The sequence below is a fragment of the Bicyclus anynana genome, chromosome Z (genome assembly GCF_947172395.1).
Source record: "Bicyclus anynana chromosome Z, ilBicAnyn1.1, whole genome shotgun sequence".
NCBI classification, from domain to species: Eukaryota; Metazoa; Arthropoda; class Insecta; order Lepidoptera; family Nymphalidae; genus Bicyclus; species Bicyclus anynana.
In genome coordinates, this window is record NC_069110.1 from 1,789,875 (window position 1) to 1,814,763 (window position 24,889).

The following is a 24,889-nucleotide window of genomic DNA, read 5'->3' on the forward strand; positions in this document are numbered from 1 at the left end:
AAGGTGTCAGCGTGCTTCTTTCGGACCTTTAAGGGGCCGTTCGGGAGTAGACAACAAACACGTGTACCCGCAATGAACAAATAATTTTGAATTTGAACTTAACCCACGTGAATTGTTATTTTTAAATTTCCAATGAAAAGCAACGAAGTTTGAACGCAACCCTTCAAGGTGCTCGTGAGTTGTGCGTTTCATAGGCTTCGCAGGTAACGAAGGTAACGCAGGCACGCTCTGGTGAGAGTAAAAGTAATCTTCCGCAACCGTTTCCGCGTCGCCCCGCCGCCCCCGCGCCGCGCCACCCTCGCCTGCTTTCCGACTTTTACTTTTCCGTGACGTACGACTATGCGAACGCATTGTGTTATTAACTGTACAGTTGCGGAGCTAAAAAATAACTAGAACGCTTACTGAGTGTATCGATGCAATGTACTTATTATTATCTTGTTATCGTTAGCCTACATTAGGAGCCACTATTGGATAATATCCTTATAGGATAACGGTTTAGATCGTAGCGGGTATATGTATTTATTTAAATGTTATAAATCTATAATTGCCATTTAAATTCCTTTTATCGCGATTAGCTTTTCCGATTTTAATTGTATTTTATGATTTTAATTTCATCATACAAAAATCATAATTCTAAAAACTAAAATTCAAATTCAAATTTCTCTCCAAAAATTTTTTTGATGCCTTAAATGCATAGATCACCGGCTTGGCATCTCCTTCAAAGTGATCAGTAGGTAGAAAATATTATAATGTTATTTTCCCTTTTTTACATTCGTGACTACCATACGTTAATGTTTTGAAGTCGATTGTATTTTTTTTTAATAATAAAATAACAAACAATCAACAGTTTTTTTCTATTTCGGTGTTTAACTTGAGGGGGCAAGCGGGAATAAGAAGTTACAGAAACAACCTGCGTATTACGTTACGAACGAAATTGCCAAGTTATAGCGCCCTGTTGAACTTGAACTAGAACTTCTTTTTCCCGGCCGCCGGTGGCGCAGTGGTATGCGCGGTGGATTTACAAGACGTAGGTCCTGAGTTCGATTCCCGGCTGGGCCGATTGAGGTTTTTTTAATTGGTAACAGGTCTGGCTGGTGAAAGGCTTCGACCGGGGCTAGTTACCACCCTACCAGCAAAGACGTACCGCCAAGCGATTTAGCGTTTCGGTACTATGTGGTATAGAAATAGAAAGGGGTGTGGATTTTCATCCTTCTCCTAACAAGTTAGCCCACTTCTATCTTCGATTGCATCATCACTTACCATCAGGTGACATTGTAGTCAAGGACTAACTTAACTTAAAGAATAAAAAAAGAAAGAGCATGTATTTACGACCCACATTGCTCCGATACTGTTTGGCGGGCTTCTGTGCCTAAACAAGACTCGAACTCAGGACCTATAAAGCCGCATAAGCTAACAACTAGGCAAACGGTACTTGGTGAGTAGACGTATGCACTTGTATGTGTTTAGTCACAGTTGCTTTACTACAGTAGTCGTCAATCTTCATAGGAGCAACTGTGACGCGATTAAGATGAAAGTGAAACGTGCATCGCGGGTAAACGCTCCATTCCAATCACGTGCGACTCGACACGTGCACTGCGTCCGTTATACCACCTTATTTATACTATGCGCTATACGTGTATACGAGTGCTGGTTGACGCCCGCGACTTCATCCGCGTTGAAATCGTTCTTCTATATACTTTACTTTAACTTGCAAGAGCATTAAGACCTTGTTAATATCGTCTTTGCCATGTTGATCAAAGAGCAACATGGCAAAGAAAAGCTGCAAACAGAGATACATGGAAAAGCCTAGGGGAGGCCTATGCCAAAAGGCAAATTGATAACTCTGATACCGATGTCGAAGAGTAGAATAAATTGATGTATAAAATAACTACATAAATTAATAACATCAAAATTAAATGCATGAAATAAGTATTAATTACATTATAGGTATTACTTTGCTAAATTATAAATTATAAGTTTAATCAAATGAAAAATGTAAAATACTAATAAAAATTATGAAATGTATCTTATTATCAGTAATAAAGGCTATTTGTATTTGTATTTTGTATAATATCGTCTTATCCGATCTTTGGACGTCTACTAACTGTGACTATCTCTCTGTCAAATTTCATTTTGTGTGTCAAACGGTTTTTGATATTTCGTGATGATCTTTCGCTTTTATGTAATTGTACCGTACGTACACATCCGAAGAGAGACATTTTGCCTGTTTGCGACCCAGAATAAGAAAAGGTGATAAGATGTGTTTTAGAAACTCTTATTTAGTACAGTCCAAAAATTATGAACAATTGATACTAGACTATTCTTGTATAACGAAAAATACTCGATTTGTATTAATAAACACAAGTGATTCCAAAAAAATCGGGTATTGCTTTTGTATAATATAGATAAATATAGAAAAAATACATAAAGACAGTAAATCTTAAATCTAAAAATATTTAGGAATACCTTTATAAAGGAATAATTTTCCTACTAAAGGATTTGCTCCTTGAATCTTAAGAGGTTTATTTATTACTTTCATAATTGGGCGAAAATTTGGCAATAAATATTGTTATATAAGTGTTTTGCAGAATTTAGACATTTATTGCTGTATATAAAAATCGGCCAGCCTAATTAATTCTCTACTAATTTTCAGCTAGACATTTGATTTTTCCTTTTATGAAGCTAAACAAGACTAAGCTAACAATAAGAAATACAATAACTTGATGTTAAAGATTTAGTAATCTATACTAATATTGTAGGAGTAATAACTGGATGCACTGAACCGATTTTAAAAATTCTTTTATCACTAGAAAGCTATATTATTTGTGAGTATCATAGTTGATATTTTATCCCCGTATTACGCGATATAATACGCGAGTGAAACCGCGGGGCGTCAGCTAGTTCTCTCTCTGTGTCTCTATCTGCGAAGTTCGCCAATCCGCGTGGTGGAGTCCCCTCTCATAGCGTTTGATAAGACTCATTTAATTTATTACCGAGGCAGGTGAAGGACAAGCTCGCCTCACATCTCAGAGGCGTGCATGTGTAGTTTATTTACATTTAGTGTTTAGTTCAAGTGCTTTGTTGTTACACTCACGTTGAAAGGATCAAACTTTGCTTCTTGTGATCATAGTATATGAGATAATATACTATACATATTGTACCTATGCATGTAGATATTAAGGCAGCCTAATACCAATCATTATCATCATCATTATCAATTCAAATTTGGCTCACTGCTGAGTTCGAGTCTCCTCTCAGAATGATAGGGGTTAGGCCAATGGTCCACCATGTTGCCCCTAGATTGGCAGACTTCACACGCAGAGAATTAAGAAAATTCTCTGGTATGCCGGTTGCCTCCTTCACCGTTTGAGACACGTGATATTTAATTTCTTAAGATTTCAACTGAAAAGTTGGAGGTGCATGCCCCGGACCGGATTCGAACCCACACCCGAAACTTAGATAATAATCACATTGACAAGCATTGTTGATCGAGTATCGAGTACTTTTGCAGTGTTACCTCGCCTTAGAGAGCACGTTAAACCTTCGGTCCCGGTTATTTCTATTAACATCTGATAGTGGGCGTTAATTGCCCTCCAACCGGCACAGGAGAAGCGTGGTGGGCTTTAACTTGAAATCCCCTCTACTGTAGGAAGGGAGGCCTGGGTTTGTATGATTCGTTAAATATGTTGGTGATGTTGATGATGAATATCAAACGTCGCATACACTTCCGTGTCATGAGCCGCGATAGTCCAGTGGATATGACGTCTGCCTCCAATTTCGGAAGTTGTGGGTTTGAATAAAGTCCGGTTTAATTCTGAGAGAAGACTCGAGCTCAGCAGTGAGCCGAATATCGGTTGATAATGATGATACAGTTCCTGTCGCTGACTAGAATATAAACAAAAGTACGTTTATTAATTTAGAATTTTGCAGAGAATATCTACGAGTATGATATTGCTTAAACCCACACCTTAGTTTATAAAGGCTGAAATTTTCCTACCATAAATAAGTACGATAGCCAATTATTATGAATGGTTTAATCTCAGTTTAATTGGTTAGACTTAATTAAAATAATATTTATTTTATTGAACAATAAATAAAAAACAAAAAATAAATAAATGAAAGAAAAATAAAGTTATTAGCAAATATCTACATTATAAAATGCACATGATTTCAACAAAAAAATATGACTGTGTGTGATTTTTGATTATTTTTCGTGATTTTGATTTATAATTATTTGTATTTCTTAATTAAAAAATTTACCCCTTTGTTAAGAAAATCAGTTTAAATAAAAAATTACTTGTGCAAAGTAGACAGTGACTCAGACTGTCGTATTCTGTGGTCTTTCGTTTTGAGAACATCAGTCTCTTTCTGGAACAGCGATCTTGTTACATACGTTTAGGTTTATAAATTCAAATTCGTTTATTTCAAGTAAGCATGTTTACTTTACGAACACTTGTGAAATACAACTAGCTCAAAGATATTCTACGAGATTGTAGTATATCTTTGATGACTTTGGAAATCAATTCTATAATTGTTGCTTTATATTTGGGAATGAGATTCATCTTTATCGGATACTACAGAGAATTTTCTTAATTCTCTGCGTGTGAAGTCTGCTAATCCGCATAGTGGTGGACTATTGGCCTAACCCCTCTCATTGTAAGAGGAGTTTCGAACTCAGCAGCCGAATATGGGTTGATAATGATGATACGAAACTGACTAACCCTTTGCTAGTCGGAGAGGCTCTGCAAGAGAACGAAAAAAATTACTACAGTCCAAACTACATAGTTATTAGTTACTTATTATGCTGACGTATTATAGATGACAAGAGAAACATGGGCTCTAATTAGCTTTTACAAAATCGCATCTCACCGCAGGCTCCCAATCTATAAGCGGATGTACCATGATTCCACGAAGCTATTCTGACTTTTGACAAACTGCATGGTGGCTAATCTCTGTTCGTTAGCGTTGTTATTTGACGAGTACGCAGTTACCGGTAGAGGCTATTAAAAAAAAGTTGCTCATGCAGCAGTGTACACGTGTATACATTGTATACAATGATACTCCTTAACAAATAACTGCGTTTTATCTTTCTTTTCTCTAATGTTACCATATTTATATGTTAACATATTTATTGTTTTCAATTATTAACTTTGGGGATATCTCATGAAAAAAACAAAAATAAACTCTCTTGCCCTTCGTCAAAATTAATACTACACAGTTCGAGCTCATATGTTATGTCAATAAAAATTTATAATAATCTGCCACACCATATACGGAATGAGGAAAAAGATAATGCTTTCACAAAGGTATTAGGGGTTTTCTAGTCGAAAAGTCCTACTACGCGGTAAATGGCCACATAATGCACGATATAGAAAAATAATAAAGACGATCTCCCTATCACTCGACAACTAAAGCTACGCCCAAACTGCTATAGCTTGCAATATATAATAAAAGTGTGACTAGTATAATTTTTATATTATATAATGTAAAATATGTATTGCTTGAATGATAATAAATAAATAAATAAATCTTTGGGGAACTCTGCCTTCGATTTGGTGGGCGTAGGTTCGAATCTGATCCGGGGCATGCACCTCCAACTTTTCAGTTGTGTGCATTTCAAGAAATGAAATATCACGTGTTTGGTGAAGGAAAAACATCGGGAGGCATCTGCATACCTGAGAATTTTCATAATTCTCTAGGTGTGTGAAGTCTGCCAATCCGTATTGTGCCAGCGTGGACTATTGGCCTAACTTCTGTCATTCTGAAAGGAGACTCGAGCTCAGCAGTGAGACGAATATGGGTTGATAATGATTATGAATAAGGTTAGAAATACAAAAGGTAATAGGGCCTGAAAATTGGGCACTTAATATATTAACAATAGACGTATTGTAATCACTCGTAGTTATAATTTTTTTCTTGTACAATATGTTTCATTTGTATAAAGTAATCCTGACTGTTTTTAAATAATGCAGTAAAAAATTTTATAAAAATGTGCTTCTAGTTTTCCAAACTATTTAAAGTTATTTCTTTTAATCTGATGGTTTAAATCGTAAAGGAAATTTAAGAATTACCTAATTTGTTAGTAGTAATAACGAAAATGAAGTACCATTGAATTTTTCTACATTTAATATTTATGGAACAAATCAAGCGATTTTTACGCTGTTTCGTGTTTAGAATCGATCGATAAAACCAAAAATAATCAAATAAAAAAGTTTGTTTGTACTACACTGGACTTTGTTCAAACAACGCGTTTAGTTTTTATTATTTAAAATAGGTAATTAGTATTAAGTCCATAACATAATTTGTATAGATATATGGCTCATATAAACCCTAATCTAATAAAAGTTTCTATGCAATCAATTTATATGAATACAAGGAATATGAAAAGCAATGGTGAACCTTCGTACAATTAAGGTAGATTAGTGGTTTTTTGATGGTATTTAGATAGTACGCAAATGCGGACCGCTAATGCTCAAATAACGAGCTTTTGCTGCATCCGATGAAAAACTGAGAGAAGGTTAACAATTCGACGTGTTTTTTATGTATGAACACGTGTTACTTTTTACGAAGTGGCGAGATTTTGATATTTTTTTTAATTAGAATGATAATATTTCGAATTATTATATAATAATCTTATTGACAGCATCAATTGAGATCACAGTCAAGGGTTAAATTGTCATTGAATAAAAAAATATATATGAATTCCTCGGGGGTCTAACAGTGGCGTAGCTTGCCTTGGAGGGGCTCTGTATCAAAGTTAACTGCCTCATTGGTCCCGTGGTCGAATTCCAATGAGCTACAGGGTTCGAATCCCGAGTCAAATAAAAAAAATGGGTTATTGAGATTTTTCTTACAAGAAAAATCTTAATAGATACCTAGAGTTGGGAAGTTGGCGGTGTTAGTACACCCAGCACATACAGTAAAGCCGTGATCGGTCCTGCGCCAGATCTCTCACCGGTAGTGGAGGGGGGAGGGCGGCGGCAATAGACGAACAGCAAATCCCGAAAATCTTTTTAGCTGTTGTTTTATATGTTTTTTTTCTCGGAGAACACCAGATTAAGTGAGATTGTGGGTTAAATTTTACTACCCGGGGGCCCCATCATAGATACAACTGGTACGGCGGTACGCCAGGGGTCGAATCGCCAGCGTGTGACAATATGTCACGCATACGTCATGTGACGTCACGTGACGTCAGTTCCTCGTGCAGTTGACCGACAGACATACAAACAACTAATCGCACTTTCGATACCCGCACGCAACCACGATTCATTACGATGTAAAGAACAATAACTCGTGTGGTCAGAATAACAACGGCTAAGTATATAAGTAGACTATACATTAACCATACCTACGGAGAAACCAAAATATGGGTTACGATTTTAGTAGTTGTGGTGTTGGTTTTAGTTGTTGGTGACTTAATAATGAAACCATAGATACCACGTCAATATATTTAAGTCACATTTACTTATTTATATTTAATAGTTTATTTTTTTTTTATTTCAAATATGAATTGCATTCTTTTTTCTTTTTAATTGTAATTATTTGTGATTTACGATTGGATATTGTAGTGTATTGAAAATGGCCCGTAGTCAAAGTTAAATATTATATTCGTATTTGTCGTCGTGTATTCGCAGATGATTCTTTTATTATTAATAATATTTTTGAAGAATCTGCATCATTAACTTCCGCATATAAAATAAAACATATTATTTATTTATTTACTAAATTCAAAACATAAAACATACATAATATAGAACCATCCTTAATAGAAGTCGGTCAAAAACCATTCGAAGTTGAATGAATTCGATATTTAAGACAAAAATAAGCTAGCAGTCTACTGATTTAGGCCCTATTTTTAAAATATGACCATATTTCTGTTCCCCTCCAACTAGCCTGAAAAGCCTGTGTTAGGAGTGGGTACGACACGACACAGTCCAGGGGGCGGGATCAAACGTCTTCTCAGCGTAGATCCAGCCCCTTTCCGTTAGAGTAAAAGAGGCTATTTAAAAAAAAAATTGTTATAGTTATTAAAGTTAACAATACATCTGCATAATAACAGTTGGGTAGAACAAAAAATATATTAATTCGGCGCTAACAAGCCACGGAGAGCACCATCTTCCACTTTCATACTTTCGCTTTGATTCACACGTTAACGAAAATGAACGCCGGAAAACACTGCTTTCTCTCTTACGCAACAGCAGTGGCCACTTCCCGCTCCCCCCACCAATGTTCTCCCTCCCATTCTATCCACTCGGCACTCCTTACCTATATTTTTCCGAGTAGGAAGTAAGATTGCGCAAGCGCAGCTTTCCAACTATACCCGCGTGGCATTCCGATTTGCGTGCTAGATTTAATGTATGCGATACCTTTGAGAATTACGATTACCTATATATACGAGCAGCCTAAGTGCTAACTGGAAAACATAATTATTATGATTTTTAGTAAACAGTCATAAACAACCCATATTCGGCTTACTGTTGACCACGAGTCAACTAGTAACTAGTGAAAATCTGCACAAACTATTACAAAGATTAGCTGGAATAAGCAAACAGACGATAATTATACAACAGATTTTTTTAATAAGTACAGTATATACTTTCATAAGCAATTATTAAAAAGCTGTTAATTTAAAATTACAAACAGACATTTCAATTTTATTTATTTGCATAGTTATATTTGTTTAATAAGTAAGATTATTATGGCTTACAGAATTTAATATTGGAAATCTTGAATACAATTGAAATTATAATAGATTGAAAAAAATAGTTAAATCTATTTTAATTTAAATAATATTCAAGTTATATTTAACAAATGTTTATTTCGGACGCAAAAATATCAATTTGGCGTTTATTTTTAAGTGCTCAGTTGTACTCCGTTATCGCGTAGGTTATCGCTATATTACTATTTACTCCAGATTTCCGTCAATTCGTAATGATCACTGTATTACTCGTACAGCATCTGAAAAAGTACCTACCATTCATATATATTTTTATGACGCATATAATTTAACAGAAACATCTAAATTTAAGTAAATAAACTGAAATTCATAAACATAATCCTTCAACAGCCGACTATTGCAAGGCCTCCATCGCTACATTAGAGACCACCACGCAGCGCCAATGTGTGTTGGCGGGCTTAGGGTACTAATTTATGTAATGACCCATACGGTTTGAGAACACAAAAGCAAAAACACTACCATTTCCCAAATAAATTGGGCTATTCGATTCACAAAGTTCAATATCACAACTTTGGACCCAAAAATCAAATCAACTGATTCGGCTAGTTCCTTATGGCACTTATTTTCATCACCAGAGCTCGTGGTTCGGCTGTTGGACTCTTATAACCTAACACAGTCTTTTCCGATTAACTCAATTAGTAGGTCGTCGATATATATCGGTCGATATGACCTCTGCCACCGATTCCGGAAAGCGTGGGTTCGCATCCGGTCCGAGGCATGCACCTCCAACTTTTCAGTTGTGTGCATCTTACGAAATTAAATATCACGTGTCTCAAACGGTTAAGGAAAAACATCGTGAGGAAACTTGCACACCAGAGAATTTTCTTAATTCTCTGCGTGTGTAAAGTCTTCCAATCTGCATTGGGCCAGCGTAGTGGACTATTGGCCTAACCTTTCTCATTCTGAGAGGAGACTCGAGCAGTGAGCCGAATATGGGTTGATAATGAAAAAGATATGGTTTTATTGAAAAAAAGTGTAGGCTCGATTAAAATAGTCGATTGTTGTGTCGAATGGAATCGGTAATGCACTATTTCAAGCTATCAAGTGTAACTCCGACACCGAGTTTACTAAAACAGTGAGTAATACGTATGCCGGCTTGGTATTCGGGCACGGATTACTGGAGAAAGTTGTGCGGGTCCAAATGTGCGGTCCGCGCCGCTCTCACTTTCGTTGGCCAGCGAAAGTTGACGAACGCCGAATTGCCCTCCCCCACTACGGCGAAAATGTATATTTTTTAATTTTTTTCCATGACAAGTTGGCCCTTAACTGCGATCTCATTCGTTGTTATGTGACGATGCAATATATAAGATGTACTTGGAAGAGGTACTAGTTTGACCCAAAACTATGACGGTTTTTACGGCAATGTAGCTACTGATCTGCTAAATCGCTTGGCGGCACGTCTTTGTCGGTAGGGTAGTACTTTTATACCCGAATACGCGAAACTAAAGGGTTCTTTACTTAAATATGTTTGTATTAAGATATGTAAGTATCTTAAATTAGTTTATTGTACTTCTCATATAAGCGAATTTTTATGCAATTCTTTTGAGAAAATTAAGATCTTACACCAGTATATCCCCAACGCCTTAACTGTTTATCCAATTTAGATGAATAAGGTGCTAATCGATTCGTTATTTTAGCCCGGTATAACGCCTTTTTTCAATTACGTCAACAATAAGAAAAGTGATGGAGAAGAGGATTAAGGCTAAAAAAATCTTAATATAGGCTTTTAAATAAATTCTAAAGATAGGAAATAATTGATATATTTTGCTATTCTCCTCGAAAAACCACCAAGCGAAAAAGTATACCAGTTACCCTAAATTATGTAATAAATTACTAGAAATTATGAAATTAATGTGTGAATTTGGTCGTGAAGTATCTCGGTTTAGACTATGAATTTGATTAAAAACTTAATATTGGCTTGTAAATAAATATCAAAACCAGGAAATAATTGATCTATTTTGCTGTTCTCCTCGAAAAACCACCGAATTTGAGCGAAAACGTAAACCAGGCTATTAAGAAAATAGTGCGTGAGTTTGGTCGGATGTATCTTGGTTCAGATTATGAATCTTTAACCACGCAGCTATTCAGTCTTTCAGGTTATCATCATACGAGTAATATTGCATGCAAGAGTTGTGTGTTCAAGAATATGTAACTATACATGGATAATTAGACTAATCGGATCATTGCAAACATTCTACGACGAATGCGAAGCGTCGATTCCAATTACCCAGTAATTAGAACTGTGTCTCATTGATTCTTTGCCTTATGCTTTGAAGTTATTTTTTATTGTTGACTTCACAAAGCTTACTTTACAAATTTTGTCTGATTGAAACGTACTATGCTACTGTTTCGGGAGCCAGATAAGTTTTGATTATTTTTGTTGTTGTTTGTATTGAAAGATTCATGAGATTTAAATTGGGATTCATGACATTTAAAAATAGCTACTACCGTTATGTCAGTAATATATAATTTTCATGTATCATTATTTATTATAAATGTAAATAAAATTGATGTGTCTTTCTCTGATTTCGAATTAACTGTGTTTTCTCCAGTGTTAGTAATTATTTACACGGTACGAAAACACATATAAACTTTTTAATATATTTGTCTTTCTATATGTCTACGTGAACGGCTGAACCGATTTCATTGGAAGACAAATGGTCTTCCAATGAAATCGGTTCAGCCGTTCACGTAGACATATAGAAAGACAAATATATTAAAAAGTTTATATGTGTTTTCGTACCGTGTAAATAATTACTAACACTGGAGAAAACACAGTTAATTCGAAATCAGAGAAAGACACATCAATTTTATTTACATTTATAATAAATAATGATACATGAAAATTATAATATATATACTAATAATAATTATAAAGACGAAAGATTTCATTGATTGTTTGTTTGCATTAAATGAGTTCTGAAACTATTCTTACGCTGTTGGGAAGCTACACTATCCCTGAGTGCTAAAAGCTATATTTTTCAAATGAGATGGGATTTATGGGAACGGAAACCACGCTGGTCTGCTAGTAATATTATAAAGACGAAAGTGTGAGTGTATACGTATTTTGATCCTTCACACCGCAACTACCGAACCGATTTGGTTGAAATTTGGAAGAGAGAGATTAACACATCATCCCGGAAAAATATATAGTTCCCGCGGGATTTATAAAAAAAATTAATACAAACGGAGCCGCAGGCGTCCGCTAGCAATGTATAAAAACAGCTGACGGCAGCGCTGGCCGATGGGCGGCAACAAGCGACGGTCGAGTGAACGGTTACGGGCTGAAGTTGCATAGTTCTCGCTGACGTCATCGCAGCGACTTTCTCCGCGAAAGTGAGAGTTGTCTAGCGAACGGCCCGGAAGGCTGCAGCCTCACACGACAGTACTTCCTTCTACGATCCTATTACTGTTGAGGTGTCTTGGATACTGGCTTGCACTTCATACACGCAAATATACACTGTCTACCCTTTCTTTTCTTATCCTAATGGGGGAAATCTTCCACCTGTTTGGATAGAGTCGGACTCCTACCTAAAAACCCCATCTACCTCCAAAAACGCTGGCAATCCACCTACCACCAATGTCAAAGTCCGTTTCCTTTTCTCCTTCTCCTTTATCATTAAAGTTTCTGAAAAATTCTTAATTAGGTCCTATTTTTCACTCGATTCTAAAATTACTTTTGTTAAGTTTACCACCCGGATTTTCTGTCCTAGCTTTTTTGATACTTCCTCTTTCGATTTTAAACTGGACACAGAAAACACTGCACTGCCTGCCTTGAGTATTTTGAACCTTGAACTCAACGTTCACACCTACTAACTAAAAGCTACATCCCTGTCAAATTTCATCTTTGTAAGTCAAACGGTTTTCGAGTCATCGTGATGAGTGTCCATTTTCATTTTTATATTAAGATATATTTTTTTTACTTCTGTATTCCTATATGGAACTAAAATATATTGTTACTCGGTAAAAATGTTGTGATAATATGTTTATTAAATAAAAGTCTTCATCTTTCTATCTAAGATTCCTAAAATTAGTGCGTACACAAATTAACAAACAAACAATTCATGTATTACTAGTCGAATAGTTAAACAATGAGCATATGTGGAACGTTGTTAGAAGCGTTAATAAATATAGTATAAAGTTTAAAAAACTGCTCGACCGACAACCAAGACGAAAACCGTTCACCGTAACAAATAGGAAAGCGTCGACGTAACAACCAGCCCATTTCCCGCTTCCGATGTTTCCTGTACTCCCCCTCTCTAACTCTGCCACTACCATTACCGCTACCACCACCGCCTCGCTACACGCTCTGTGACGAGTACTGACTGTACTCAATAATGTTGTGTTATCAGACCATTTCTTGTAAAACTATTATGTACGAGTATTTCACATATTTATTAATCAATACATTGCGGTAATCCATTTTGATGGTTTTTATTTACAGCAGAAAGGTGTTATTAAATTATTATTGGGTTGTCCCCAATGGGAATGTTAAGTTTTTCACAAATCCTGTGGGAACCATGGATTTTTCTGGGTTATAATATAGCCTATGTGTCAATCCAGAGTATAATCTACCTCTTTGATATGATATGATGATATGATAAACCTATAATAGCCCAGTGGATATAACCACTGCCTCTGATTCGAAGGGTGTAGGTTCGAAACCAGTTAGTGGCATGAACCTCCAACTTTTCAGTTATGTGCATTTTAAGAAATTAAATATCACATGTCTCAAACGGTGAAGGAAAAACATCGTAAGGAAACCTACATACCCAAAAATTTTATAAATTATCTGCGTATGTGATGTCTGCCAAATATACATTGGGCCAGCGTAGTGGACTATTAGCCTAACCCTCCTCTCATACTCAGAGGAGCCTCGTGTTCAACAGTGACCCAAATATGGGTTGTCAATAAATGAATAATAATCTACCTCCACTATTTAAGTCAGCTGACACTGCGTCATATTAGTCGATGTAACATGGCAAGAGTTAGCGTCACGCTGACACCTCGACATTTTCCGCGTCATCATTGTTAATGTAACAGGACGAGGGCTTTGTCAATATAACATGACAAGAGCTTGCGTGGTGCTGACACCACGTCAACTTTGTCAATGTAACATGACGAGAGTTAGTGTTGTGGTAACACTGCGTCATCTTTGTCAATATAACATGACAAGAGCTTGCGTGGTGCTGACACTACGCCATCTTCGTCAATGTAACATGGCAATAGCCCACGCTGAAGCGACGCTACGGCGATCAGAGATGACGTCGTGGCAATAATCAGCTTACACGGCTTCACGCGACACGGATCTGCTGGTCTACAGCTGATGGGGATTAAACGTCGTTACAATCCAATATGCACACATTTTCTAAAGAAGATAATATCACATCAAGTTTCTCTGTTTTAATATTCATCATCCCCAGTCTATAAAATCCTGGCCCTCTGATATAGAGCTAACATCGTTTTAAATATGTTTTTCTATTAATAAACTACACTTAAATTATTATTCACATTAAATATGATATTTGCGGAATTTCAAATATCATATCTATGTGAAGCAGACATTCCGGGCATTTGTTTCTCATTATTGTTAAGGTGTTTTTTTTACTTGAATGTTAATATATCTCCGCTAGTAATTAAACACAATATTTATTAACAGCCGATGCCCCGCAGTTTCACTCGCGTAGTTTTCGTTCCTGTGAGAATACCTAAATTATATAATAAAATATAACCTATGACACTCTCAATCGAATTTTCAGTAGATCCAGAGATTACTTCCAACATCACCACAAACTTTACCTCTTTATAATATACCTAATAAGTTTACATATATAAAAGTGAAAGGTCACTCATCACGAAATCTTAAAAACCGTTTGACGTAGATGAAATTCGGCAGGGAGTTAGTAGACATCCGCTAAGAACGCATTTTGCGAGAGGGTTGGAATAAGGAGGTCTAAGGACAGACGAAGTCGCGGACAACCGATAGTCATTCATCATTTATCATTATCAACCCATATTCGGCTCACTGCTGAGCCCTAGTCTCTCAGAATGAGAGGGGTTAGGCGAAACAGTCCACCACGCTGGTCCAATGCGGATCGGCAGACTTCAGAGTTGAATTAAGAAAATTCAAAGTTATGCAGGTTTCCTCAAAATGTTTTCCTTCACCGTTTGAGACACGTGATTTCTTAAAATGTACATAACTGAAACGTTGGAGGTGCATGCCCCGGACCGGATTCGAGCCTACGCCCTTCGAATCGAAGGTAGAGGCTAAATATACTGGGATATCACGGCTATGCTAGTACTAGTATTGATTTCTGAGGCAGTACGAAGTTCGCCGGGTCGTCTTTATTATTTAAATCGATACCTACCTACGAGTTAGGAGGAGGTACCTACCTAGGAAGAAACAAACAGGACGTAGTTATTTGTACTGTACGCAGCATCGGATCTGTTCAGTCAGTCCTCTCGTAACTCGTAACAAGCATCACTTCTCGGTAATCATGGGATTGCATCTTTTCCTATCTTGTCTAAATATTTATTTGCGTCTCTTCCGGTCCTATATGCAGTATCCGCTACAGGGACATTGTTGTATCGTTATTATTTTCTTAAGTCTTCATCCTTCCTGTGATTATTGCACAACCAATCAATACATTTTTTTTATTCTCTACAAGTTAGCCCTTGACTACAATCCCACGTTATGGTAAGTGATGATACAATCTAAGATGGAAGCGGGCTTACTTGTTAAGAGTAGGATGAAATCCACACTTCTTTCGGTTTCTACTCGACATCATACCGGAACTCTAAATCGCTTGACGGTACGTCTTTGTCGGTAGGGTGGTAACTAGCTACGGCCGAAGCCTCTTACCAGCCAGACCTGGACCAATTAATAAAACCTCAATCGACCCAGCCGGGGATCGAACCCAGGACCTGCGTCTTGTAAATCCACCGCGCATACCACTGCGCCACGGAGGCCGTCAAAACATACTTTCATACAAATTTATAAACTCGCGATTTCATTAACATATAATTCGGTTTATTACAAATCCCGCGGGAACCATAGATTTTCTAAAGGCCTAGTAAATCAACAGGTTAATTCATTAACTTCGACGCATGTTTGTTGACATATATAAAATTGAGATTCTATGTAACAAATGTCATCCGGTGTCTACCCTTTCGTGGATATCATACCGTATGTAGATGACGTTTCTCAGTTGCTTTACAAAATTAGTGAATAGGCCAGCAGGTTAGCAATTCCAGTCTCAGCATCAGGTTAGTACGGTTAGACTAAACCGTAAGTTTTGTCACTTTCTTACTTTATGTCAAATGACACAGACAAAACTTCTGAACAAGCTATCCGACACTTATCAGAAGGTTGTGAAACCAGCCATAACTCTCCTAAGAATAGTTTAGTTTTTGTGAACTTTCTATTTAAATCGAAACTAGTTTTTGCTTTTGTGGTAAAATGTTTTTTTTTTTTATAGTCTGAACACAACTTGAAAGATGCAAGAAAAACGTTGCACGTTCTTGTTTTCTTTCATAGTACAAAGTGCATTATGACTTAATTGCTAATAATATAGTGCTGTCCTATTAGTTATTATAATTATTATAATAACAAAAACTTAAAGCCATTATCTGTTTATACCATAGACGTATATGAAACCGTGATATCCCAGCGGATAAGACCTCTGCCTTCAATTCGGAGGGAGTAAGTCCCAATCCGATTTTTTTATTTATTTATTTACAAGAATATAGTAATTTACAAAAATTAAATGATGCAACCTTAAATATATTACATTATTTAAAACTTATCATATAAACATGTAATAAATATTTAAGCGATGTATACAAACTAGTTAATTTTATATATTAAATTAATAAGTAATTAATAAGAATAACTTTTATTCTACCACAAGCACAGAATTCATAATAGTACAGGTACACAAGTAAAATACCTAATAAATATCACATAAACAACACGAATTCATACTTAAAACAAATGATCACTTACTGCGGGTAGGTCGCCGTTGGATCGGGCGGACAGAACGTCGTCATCCATACATTAAAAGTGTTCGTAAATTGGCCCATCAATCTAAACAAATCGATGTTTAAAAACGCACTTAATTGAGAACTTTCTCCATATTGGAATTAGGTTAAAACACCTTCATTAAGTCCGCCAACCTACATTAGGGCACTGCTTTTTTTTAGCGTGATGTATCTTTAGAGAAGACAACCATATAGGTCATTAACCTGATTATGCCTACTTTTGGACACGTATTCTTTACATTCGTATGCAATTTGTAAAACATATTTGGGTGTCTAAATACGACCATTTAAACCATTAAATTAACACTAAGTTAAAAATGTATGAATTACTAACTGACGCTGCGCGGTTTCACCCGCGTGGTTCCCGTTCCCGTATGAATACGGAGATAATATATGGCCTATAGCCTTTCTCGATAAATAGGTTATCAAACACTGAACGATTTTTTTCCTATCTAGTAGTTCCTGAGATTGGCGCGTTCAATCTAACAAACAAATAAACAAACAAACTCTTCAGTTTTATAATATTAGTAAAGCTGACCAAACTACGACTGTCAAGCGAACATGTAGCAGAGTATATACAATAAACATAGTATCTTGTTATAAATTGTTAACTGAGTATGTAACACGTAACTTACGCCACAGAAAAAGTGGGCATTGTTCATCTTTCCGGGCTTGTAACTAGAGTGTTACCCGACTTACTTCCCGTGTGACGCAAAGTTACAAGAAAAGATACCTTATTGCTTATACTTTCCTTGTCACTTCTCTACTGCGTGTTATACTACAAACTAGCGAATGACTGCTACTTTATCTGTATTGATATCGGATACCAATGAAAATCTTTTATCTGATGATAAGTGATGATGCAGTCTAAGATGGAATCTGACTTGTTAGAAGGAGGATGAAAATCCACACTCGCTTCGGTTTCTACCGACATCGTACCGGAACGCTAAATCGCTTGGCGGTACGTCTTTGCCGGTAGGGTGGTAACTAGCTATGGCCGAAGCGTCACACTAGCCAGACCAGCACCAATTAAGTAAATCTCAATCGGCCAAACCGGATCGAACGCTGGACCTCCGTTTTATAACTTCACCGCGCATATCACTGCGCCACGGAGGCCGTCAAAAGTCTCTACCGCAGAAAGATCAGTGAAACAGAATGAATGATTGCTTGTAGTTTGGTTTTAATTTAAGAGTGAAAGTCGCAAAAAAAAAAAATTTTGTGATTAAACTTTTTATTTGTTAGTATTTATTTATTTTTTTATGTAGCATTCTTGCACTTATGTACTAATACATTGTAGTCTTAGCAATGCCCTGATATGACCTACCCTGAAGGGAAACCTACTAATACTTACTATTTTACATTTCACTTTAAATTTAAATTAAATTGTTTTGGACTTTTTAAACTAACTTTATTGTAACCCTGTAGGTACATCTTATCAATTTTATCTTAGGAACAATCTGGACCAACTAGAGGATCAATCTTTCTAAATTCCAACCTCAATGAAATTCGGCAACTTTTATGGCAATATTATTTCAAATTGCTCCATAAATTTCATATTGCTCACTGTCGACACGTATAGGTATTAACCAATTTACGGACGCCCACGACTTCGTCCGTCCTAAGTCCTCTTTAATCAGGCCCTGTCGCGAAATCCGTTCTTAGCGGACGTAAACTAACTATGTTGGCCTTTCGGATTTTTATAGTTAAATTCGGTTATTTCAATCAGTTTACTTTTGTTCTTGTTAATTTTTAATAGTTACGAGTATGTAAAATTGAGGTATTGTCAACAACTCGATCACTAGTGTATTGCCTAGTTGTACTAACTTTTTAAATTTGACTATATTAAGAAGACTATAGTCCTTAATACAACTTGGTGATTTCAGCAAATTCGGTAAATTGTTTAATTTGTCTTGACGTAATAAACATCCATTTTTGCCTACAATGGAGCAATTTTATTTGCCCAATGTAAGTGCACCTTGATACAGATGATAGAAGATTTAAGTTTGTAAGCACAAACGAACTGAAATAGGTATGATACAGTATTGAATTGAAGAGTTTACAGTTTATGATCTGACTCAGGCGGGATACGGACCAATGTTAATTTACATAAAAAGTATCATCATTATCAGCCGATGGACGTCCACTGCTGGACATAGGTCTTGCATGAACTTCCAAACAAAACGGTTTCGAGCCGCCAGCATCCAGCGGCTCCCTGCAAACCGCTTGATATCTTCGGTTCACTTAGTGGGGGGGTCGACCAACACTGCGCTTGCCGGTGCGGGGTCGTCATTCCAGCACCTTGGGACCTTGGGACCAACGTCCATCGGCTCTTTGATCTATGTGGCCTGCCCATTGCCACTTCAGCTTCGCGACTCGCTGAGCTGTATCAGTGACTTTAGTTCGTCTGCGGATCTCTTCCTTTCTGATTCGATCACGCAGAGATTATAAAAAATATAATAAAAGATAAATAATTTTAAATAAATTAGATTTAAATCATGGATTAGTTAGCTTTTTAACTTACACGAACCATTAACTTTTTATATGTCTTCCTTGTCAAGTTATTGCAGTTTCGTGTTTTATTATATTTATTTGCAAATCATTTATTTCCATTATGCATACAATAATATAATTATGGTTATTTAAATCAATCATTTAATAGATTCAGCGTGAGAAAACCCACTTTATCATCATGTTTATAAATATAAACTGTCTAATCTAACTACTAGTCAATCTGTCCGTATATTGCGAAGTCCTGGGGTGAAATAAATTTACTCGGATTTTTCTTATAAGCAATTCTTGGTACAAGTAGTGTTACAACAACTATAAGCTCTCAGTTGCGGTCATGATCAGATTAAATCTGAAAATGATGGAAAGTTTATTTTTATTATAACAGTGTGCACAAGTTTTTAACTAGAGTATGCACTATAGTACAAATTGTGCCACAATTGAAAATACTTTTTCTAATACGGTTTATATTAGGATTATATTAAGTATTTGCATTTATGAAGTTCACACGCCACTACTTGTAACGATGATTTATACTATGTGGATCACACTTGCTTAAAAGGTTGCTCGTTTTCAAGATATTGACATTGTAGGTGACAGGTAACTCGGAAGCTGGATTAGTGCGGATCTTTCCAGTGCTTGTTTGAAAGAAATGGAATAGAATGGAATGGAATTCATTCGTTCTAGGGGCAACCCAGGTGCCTCTAGAGTCAAATTATTAAACATATAGAGGATAAATTCGACACTCAACGGCTGAATGATCCCCTGGGGGTGCTTTTAGAACGTATATTAATTCCACTGTAAGAAGTCAAACATTCAGACATTATTATTCTTTAATTAAAATTGTTATGTATATATAGCACGACACACAGTATAGTATGTCTGATCACTTGTTCGTGAAATTACACCAAAAAAGAGTAATTTTAACGGCTTAATTCCTATACTCGATCACACCTTCTAGAATTTTCTATATTCTGAGCTTTTAACATAATAGGTTGAAGATGATTTAATGTTAATGTATGTTTATCAGAGGGCTTAGTGGCAGTTTGATACTGTTACTGTCACGTAACGTAAACGCCAATTTCTAAGGAATGGAAACAGCGCCATCTAGTCGCACTACTGCACAACTGTCTCAATTCCTTATAAATTTGCGTAAACGTCAACGTGATAGTAACAGTATGAAAATATTGAAAACTCCCACTAGGCACACATACACTAGCTATGAATCGTGATTTGACATAGGACTCCGGTTTTCTCGTTCATGCCACAGAAATGCGATCAAGCCTTCCAAGTGTTTGAACTCTGTTAGTATCGTAAAAGGTTTTGCTAAAGGTATAGAGTTATTTATGAGTTTAAATATAATAATCTCAGACATATAACATTATTATTTATTATTTATATTGATTTTGCTGTGCGATTTCGCCCGCATTAAATGGTTGTCGTACTCGCAATACATGTTTCTCTTTCTCGCTCTTGTCATCTACGAGAAATGAACCTGTCTACAAAACCCAGTTTATCTTGGTACGAAAACTACATCAAAATTGCTCTGCTGATTTAGGAATAAAAACGTAAGAAATAGGTGGAATCTCTTTCAAATTTATACTAAAAGTTGATGCTGTTGAATATCCGCAAGAAATATTCGCAATTCTTATTGTATATGACCCGAATTAGAAACGAACTTCTTCTGAAAAAGCTCGTGGGGAAACTATAATTAATAATAATAATAATTTGACCAGGAATTTTTAGACAAGCCACTTGTAATATAATTTTTTACTTACTAAACTTTAATTAAATAATTTTAAACAATTTTCGTTCAGGAGAAGGTCGTCTCTAGTTCGAATCTTCTACTAATAAAAAAATTGAGAAGAAACAGTTTTAGGTATTTATATATTATCGTATAATATAAAATTAAAATTAGGTTTTAACCAAAAATGTTATAAAAATACTATAGTTTACCATCTTTTATGTCTCTATATTTTATAACGTATAAAAAGATTAATTTTTGTACAGTATATAATTAACTCATAAGTTGAAATTTGCTTGTGCGACGTCCTATTAAATTTTTCTAAAATATTCTGATTCTATACCTAATGTTTTATCTACTTGTACTAAATAGATTATGCTTTGCGAATGTAACATATTATGATATTTTAATTTACTTTGATTTTTAGATATACGTATGTAGACTAATACACACATAATATATCTAAGAATAGATTTCACATGGAACGTTACGTGTGGCAGAACTTGTTAATACTGGTTAACATTCGGTAAAGTACAATGGGCCTATTCACTATTTTGGTCTATATTATCAACCTATTAAAATAAACATCAAATCAATTAAGAAATGTCATCTATATTGTATGTATGTACCAGTAATCACCGGGTGACATTTTGTTACATAGAATCTCAATTTCGTATATGTAAACCAGTATACGTCAAAAATAGTGGATTCGCCTGTAGTCATGTAATTTCTACAAACGCTAACGCTTTGAAAACTGACAAATCTTTTTTTTTTAATGTCATCCGGTGCATATTGATAACTTTTTGTGGATACCTATCAGAGACCAATTGATCTTTTTCATCAAAATAAATTGAGAAATGTCATCTGCCTACTGTATGATATCCACCAGTAGACACTCGATGACATTTGCTATAAAGAATTTCAGTTTTATAATGTAAATAATGTCAAGTAGCATACGTCAAAAATAGTGAATTAGCCTGCAGGTACATGACAATGCCCAGTTGACATTGTGATTTATGTTAACAAAAGGGCTTCACAAAATATGAAATATGCGGTTATCATTGATTTGATGTTAATTATTAGGTAGCTAACATACATTAAAGTTAGTGAATTTGCCGGCAAAAACAATTATGATAAAATTGTAGGTATATCCAATTCGATTGTTGGATTGATAATAATTTATTTATTTATTTATATGTACTGTTCTATGTGTTTTATTTTATTCCCCTGTGTATGTCTTTAACTCTTAGCACATTCGACAACTGTGTAGCCTCTTCAGTCTTTCACCCCACGCCTTTGTTACTGTGCTGTACTTTACTCAATACAAACTCATTTATAGATAGATTGATATATTGAACTACATTTTTTAAAATGCTCTGCCTTCAAACCGCGATGAAGAGTATTTTCAAATATTTTTAGTCATTTTCACCTTGAATAAATTTTATATGAGTCCGAAAAATACAAATCGCTGCTCAATAAGTGTCGCTACGATGTCACTTTGACGGTGGATAGACATAAAACGAATGCAGTTGAATCTCAACAGTAAATGGGACTCATCTCCGAAAGGTAGTGGTTCCTAACAGCCTTTTGCGAATATTAGGCATATTTAAAAGTTTTGGCAAATATTCCTTTAAAACTATTCTTTCGCCAGTTTACCCTTCCTCAAAATCACGAAAGCTTAAGATATCTGTTGTGAAACTTACTGTAAAAAAAAAATACCGCGCCAGTTTACCCTTGCTAAAAATCACGACGACAGCTTAAATTTATAAAATAACAGTTGTGAAGCTCATCGGCACAGTAACAAGCCCGCGGGGGGAGGCTTCCGTTGTCGGGCGCTCCAGTGCCGGCTGACGACATCCTTGTTACAGGCAAGTCGGTGAACGCAAAGGACGCGCTCGAAGACAAGAAGGATGACAACGAGCTGTGGGAGGCGCAGGCCGCCTTCCTCGGCCCCAACCTCTGGGACAAGACGCTACCCTACGATCCAGATCTCAAGGTACAAGAAGAAGTCAGTAGCAACTTATTACCTACTGCGTGTTGAGTGTCGTCCCTCCCGTCGGCTTCTCCTCCGAGTCTCGAGCGTTGTACCCTGAAGCAGTTGTATGATGACGACTAATGTGTCAGTTTCCAAAATTAAATGACACTGAATTTTAATAGGTCAACTTTTCTTTAATAGTTGTTACCGAATACAAAAATGTATAGCCTGTTAATCAGGATGTGACGTTCGAGGCTCCATCGCTCGCAATAGGTAATAGAGTCGCTTTTCGCACCCGATTCCTCACATCCCGCTCCTCTTCCATGTTGTGGTATACGCTAGTTAAGTCTCTCGCAAATTTTATTTGTTTCATTTTATTTAAACATTATCGAATTTGCTGCTTGCGATTGCGCGCGAATTGTGTACTGCAGATGCGATTGTTTGCGTTGTCCCCACGGAAGACGCGCCGAGCCAAGCTTCGGTGCTCCCTTGGAAGTACCGCCGAGCGCGGCGCGTGATTTGCTCACTCCTTGTTTCAGTACGTGGACCTAGATGAGTTCCTGTCAGAGAATGGCATGCCCGGCGAGGGGCTGGGCGGCCCGCACCTTGGTGGTTCGGCCTTCGGCGCCGGCGCCGGCCTGGCGCTCGGACTCCAGGCGCCGGTTACCAAGCGCGAGCGCTCGCCCTCCCCGTCGGACTGCATGAGCCCTGACACCATCAACCCGCCGCTGTCGCCCGCCGACTCCAGTACGTACCTACTTTACTGAGTAAACGACAAGGTCTACTAATACTTTAGTAGAGCTTCTTATGGCAGAGCTCGTCCGGGGAATTACTATTTTCATACAACATTGAATTTAGTGTCTACAGAGTATAGTTTCCCGTGTAATTCCAGGCGCTTAAGGATTAACACCTCCGACTCAGGATGTTGGCCACTTTGTATCTAACTCGATTTAAAAAATAGTAAGTGTGAGTTAGCAACTTCAAGGATGCCGCTCACGTTATTGCACTCCCTACATTTATATTGCCTAAGGGAGATGCCTCATTAGTACTTTGCATTGCGCCGATGCAACGGAGCTCAAAAGTTCAGTATTAATTATATGAAACTCCATACTTCAACGCACAAATATAAGATAATTAACGGAAACGTGTCGCATCTGGTCAAGCTACTGCTCTACGCTGCCGCTCCGAGTTCGCACCGAGCTACCATTTAGAATAAAAATAATGCATCATTGACGCTGCTACTTCGCAACGGAACGCAATGCATTAATGAGATGTCGCTCTAAGTCTGACTCTCACAATTCCAGCATTCTCTATGGCATCGTCGGGCCGCGACTTCGACCCTCGGACGCGAGCCTTCTCCGACGATGAGCTGAAGCCGCAGCCCATGATCAAGAAGTCCCGGAAACAGGTAAATGAAGTTAGTGCGCTGATCATTCCTAGCGGCATGCTGCACACTGCCTGAGAAGCGCGGGGGCGAGGCGCGCACACTGACGCTAATGCTAGCACTACACATCACACGTCCGCGGACATCCTCAGATGCATTCAGTATACTGTGCTAAATCTCGCACGCATAGGACAATAATAAATTAAATCATAGCTGTCGCAACTGTTATTTGTTTAGTACTTTAAATTACTACTTCAGTGTAAATTATAGTAAAATCACTGAAAAGATGGAAATATATTGGTGCATTTGCCGATGTGTTAACAAATGGCGGGTGCTCGCGTGTTGTTGCGTGCCAAAGAAACCGACAATTAAAAGATCGGTGGCAGACGCGTCTGCGGACGCCAACGTCTCCACACGCCGGTAGACGCATTTGCATAAGCCATCGACTGAAGAATCTGTTGATGTGTAGAGCTAGCAACACTGACGCTAACACTACGATACACT

General features: G+C 36.8%; 1 protein-coding gene across 5 annotated transcripts in view; it reads left to right on the forward strand.

The window, feature by feature from the left end:
- LOC112045504 (hepatic leukemia factor) overlaps nucleotides 1-24,889 on the forward strand; it is a 189,191-nt gene that overhangs the window by 154,628 nt on the left and 9,674 nt on the right. For 3 of the 5 annotated variants that reach the window (XM_052890538.1, XM_052890539.1, XM_024081695.2), the window contains 3 exons: nucleotides 22,895-23,022; nucleotides 23,541-23,748; nucleotides 24,306-24,418. In XM_052890538.1, coding sequence (XP_052746498.1) covers nucleotides 22,895-23,022; nucleotides 23,541-23,748; nucleotides 24,306-24,418 — 449 coding nt within the window. The remainder of the gene's footprint in view (nucleotides 1-22,894; nucleotides 23,023-23,540; nucleotides 23,749-24,305; nucleotides 24,419-24,889) is intronic. The other 2 variants (XM_024081697.2, XM_024081696.2) reach the window with 1 other exon arrangement.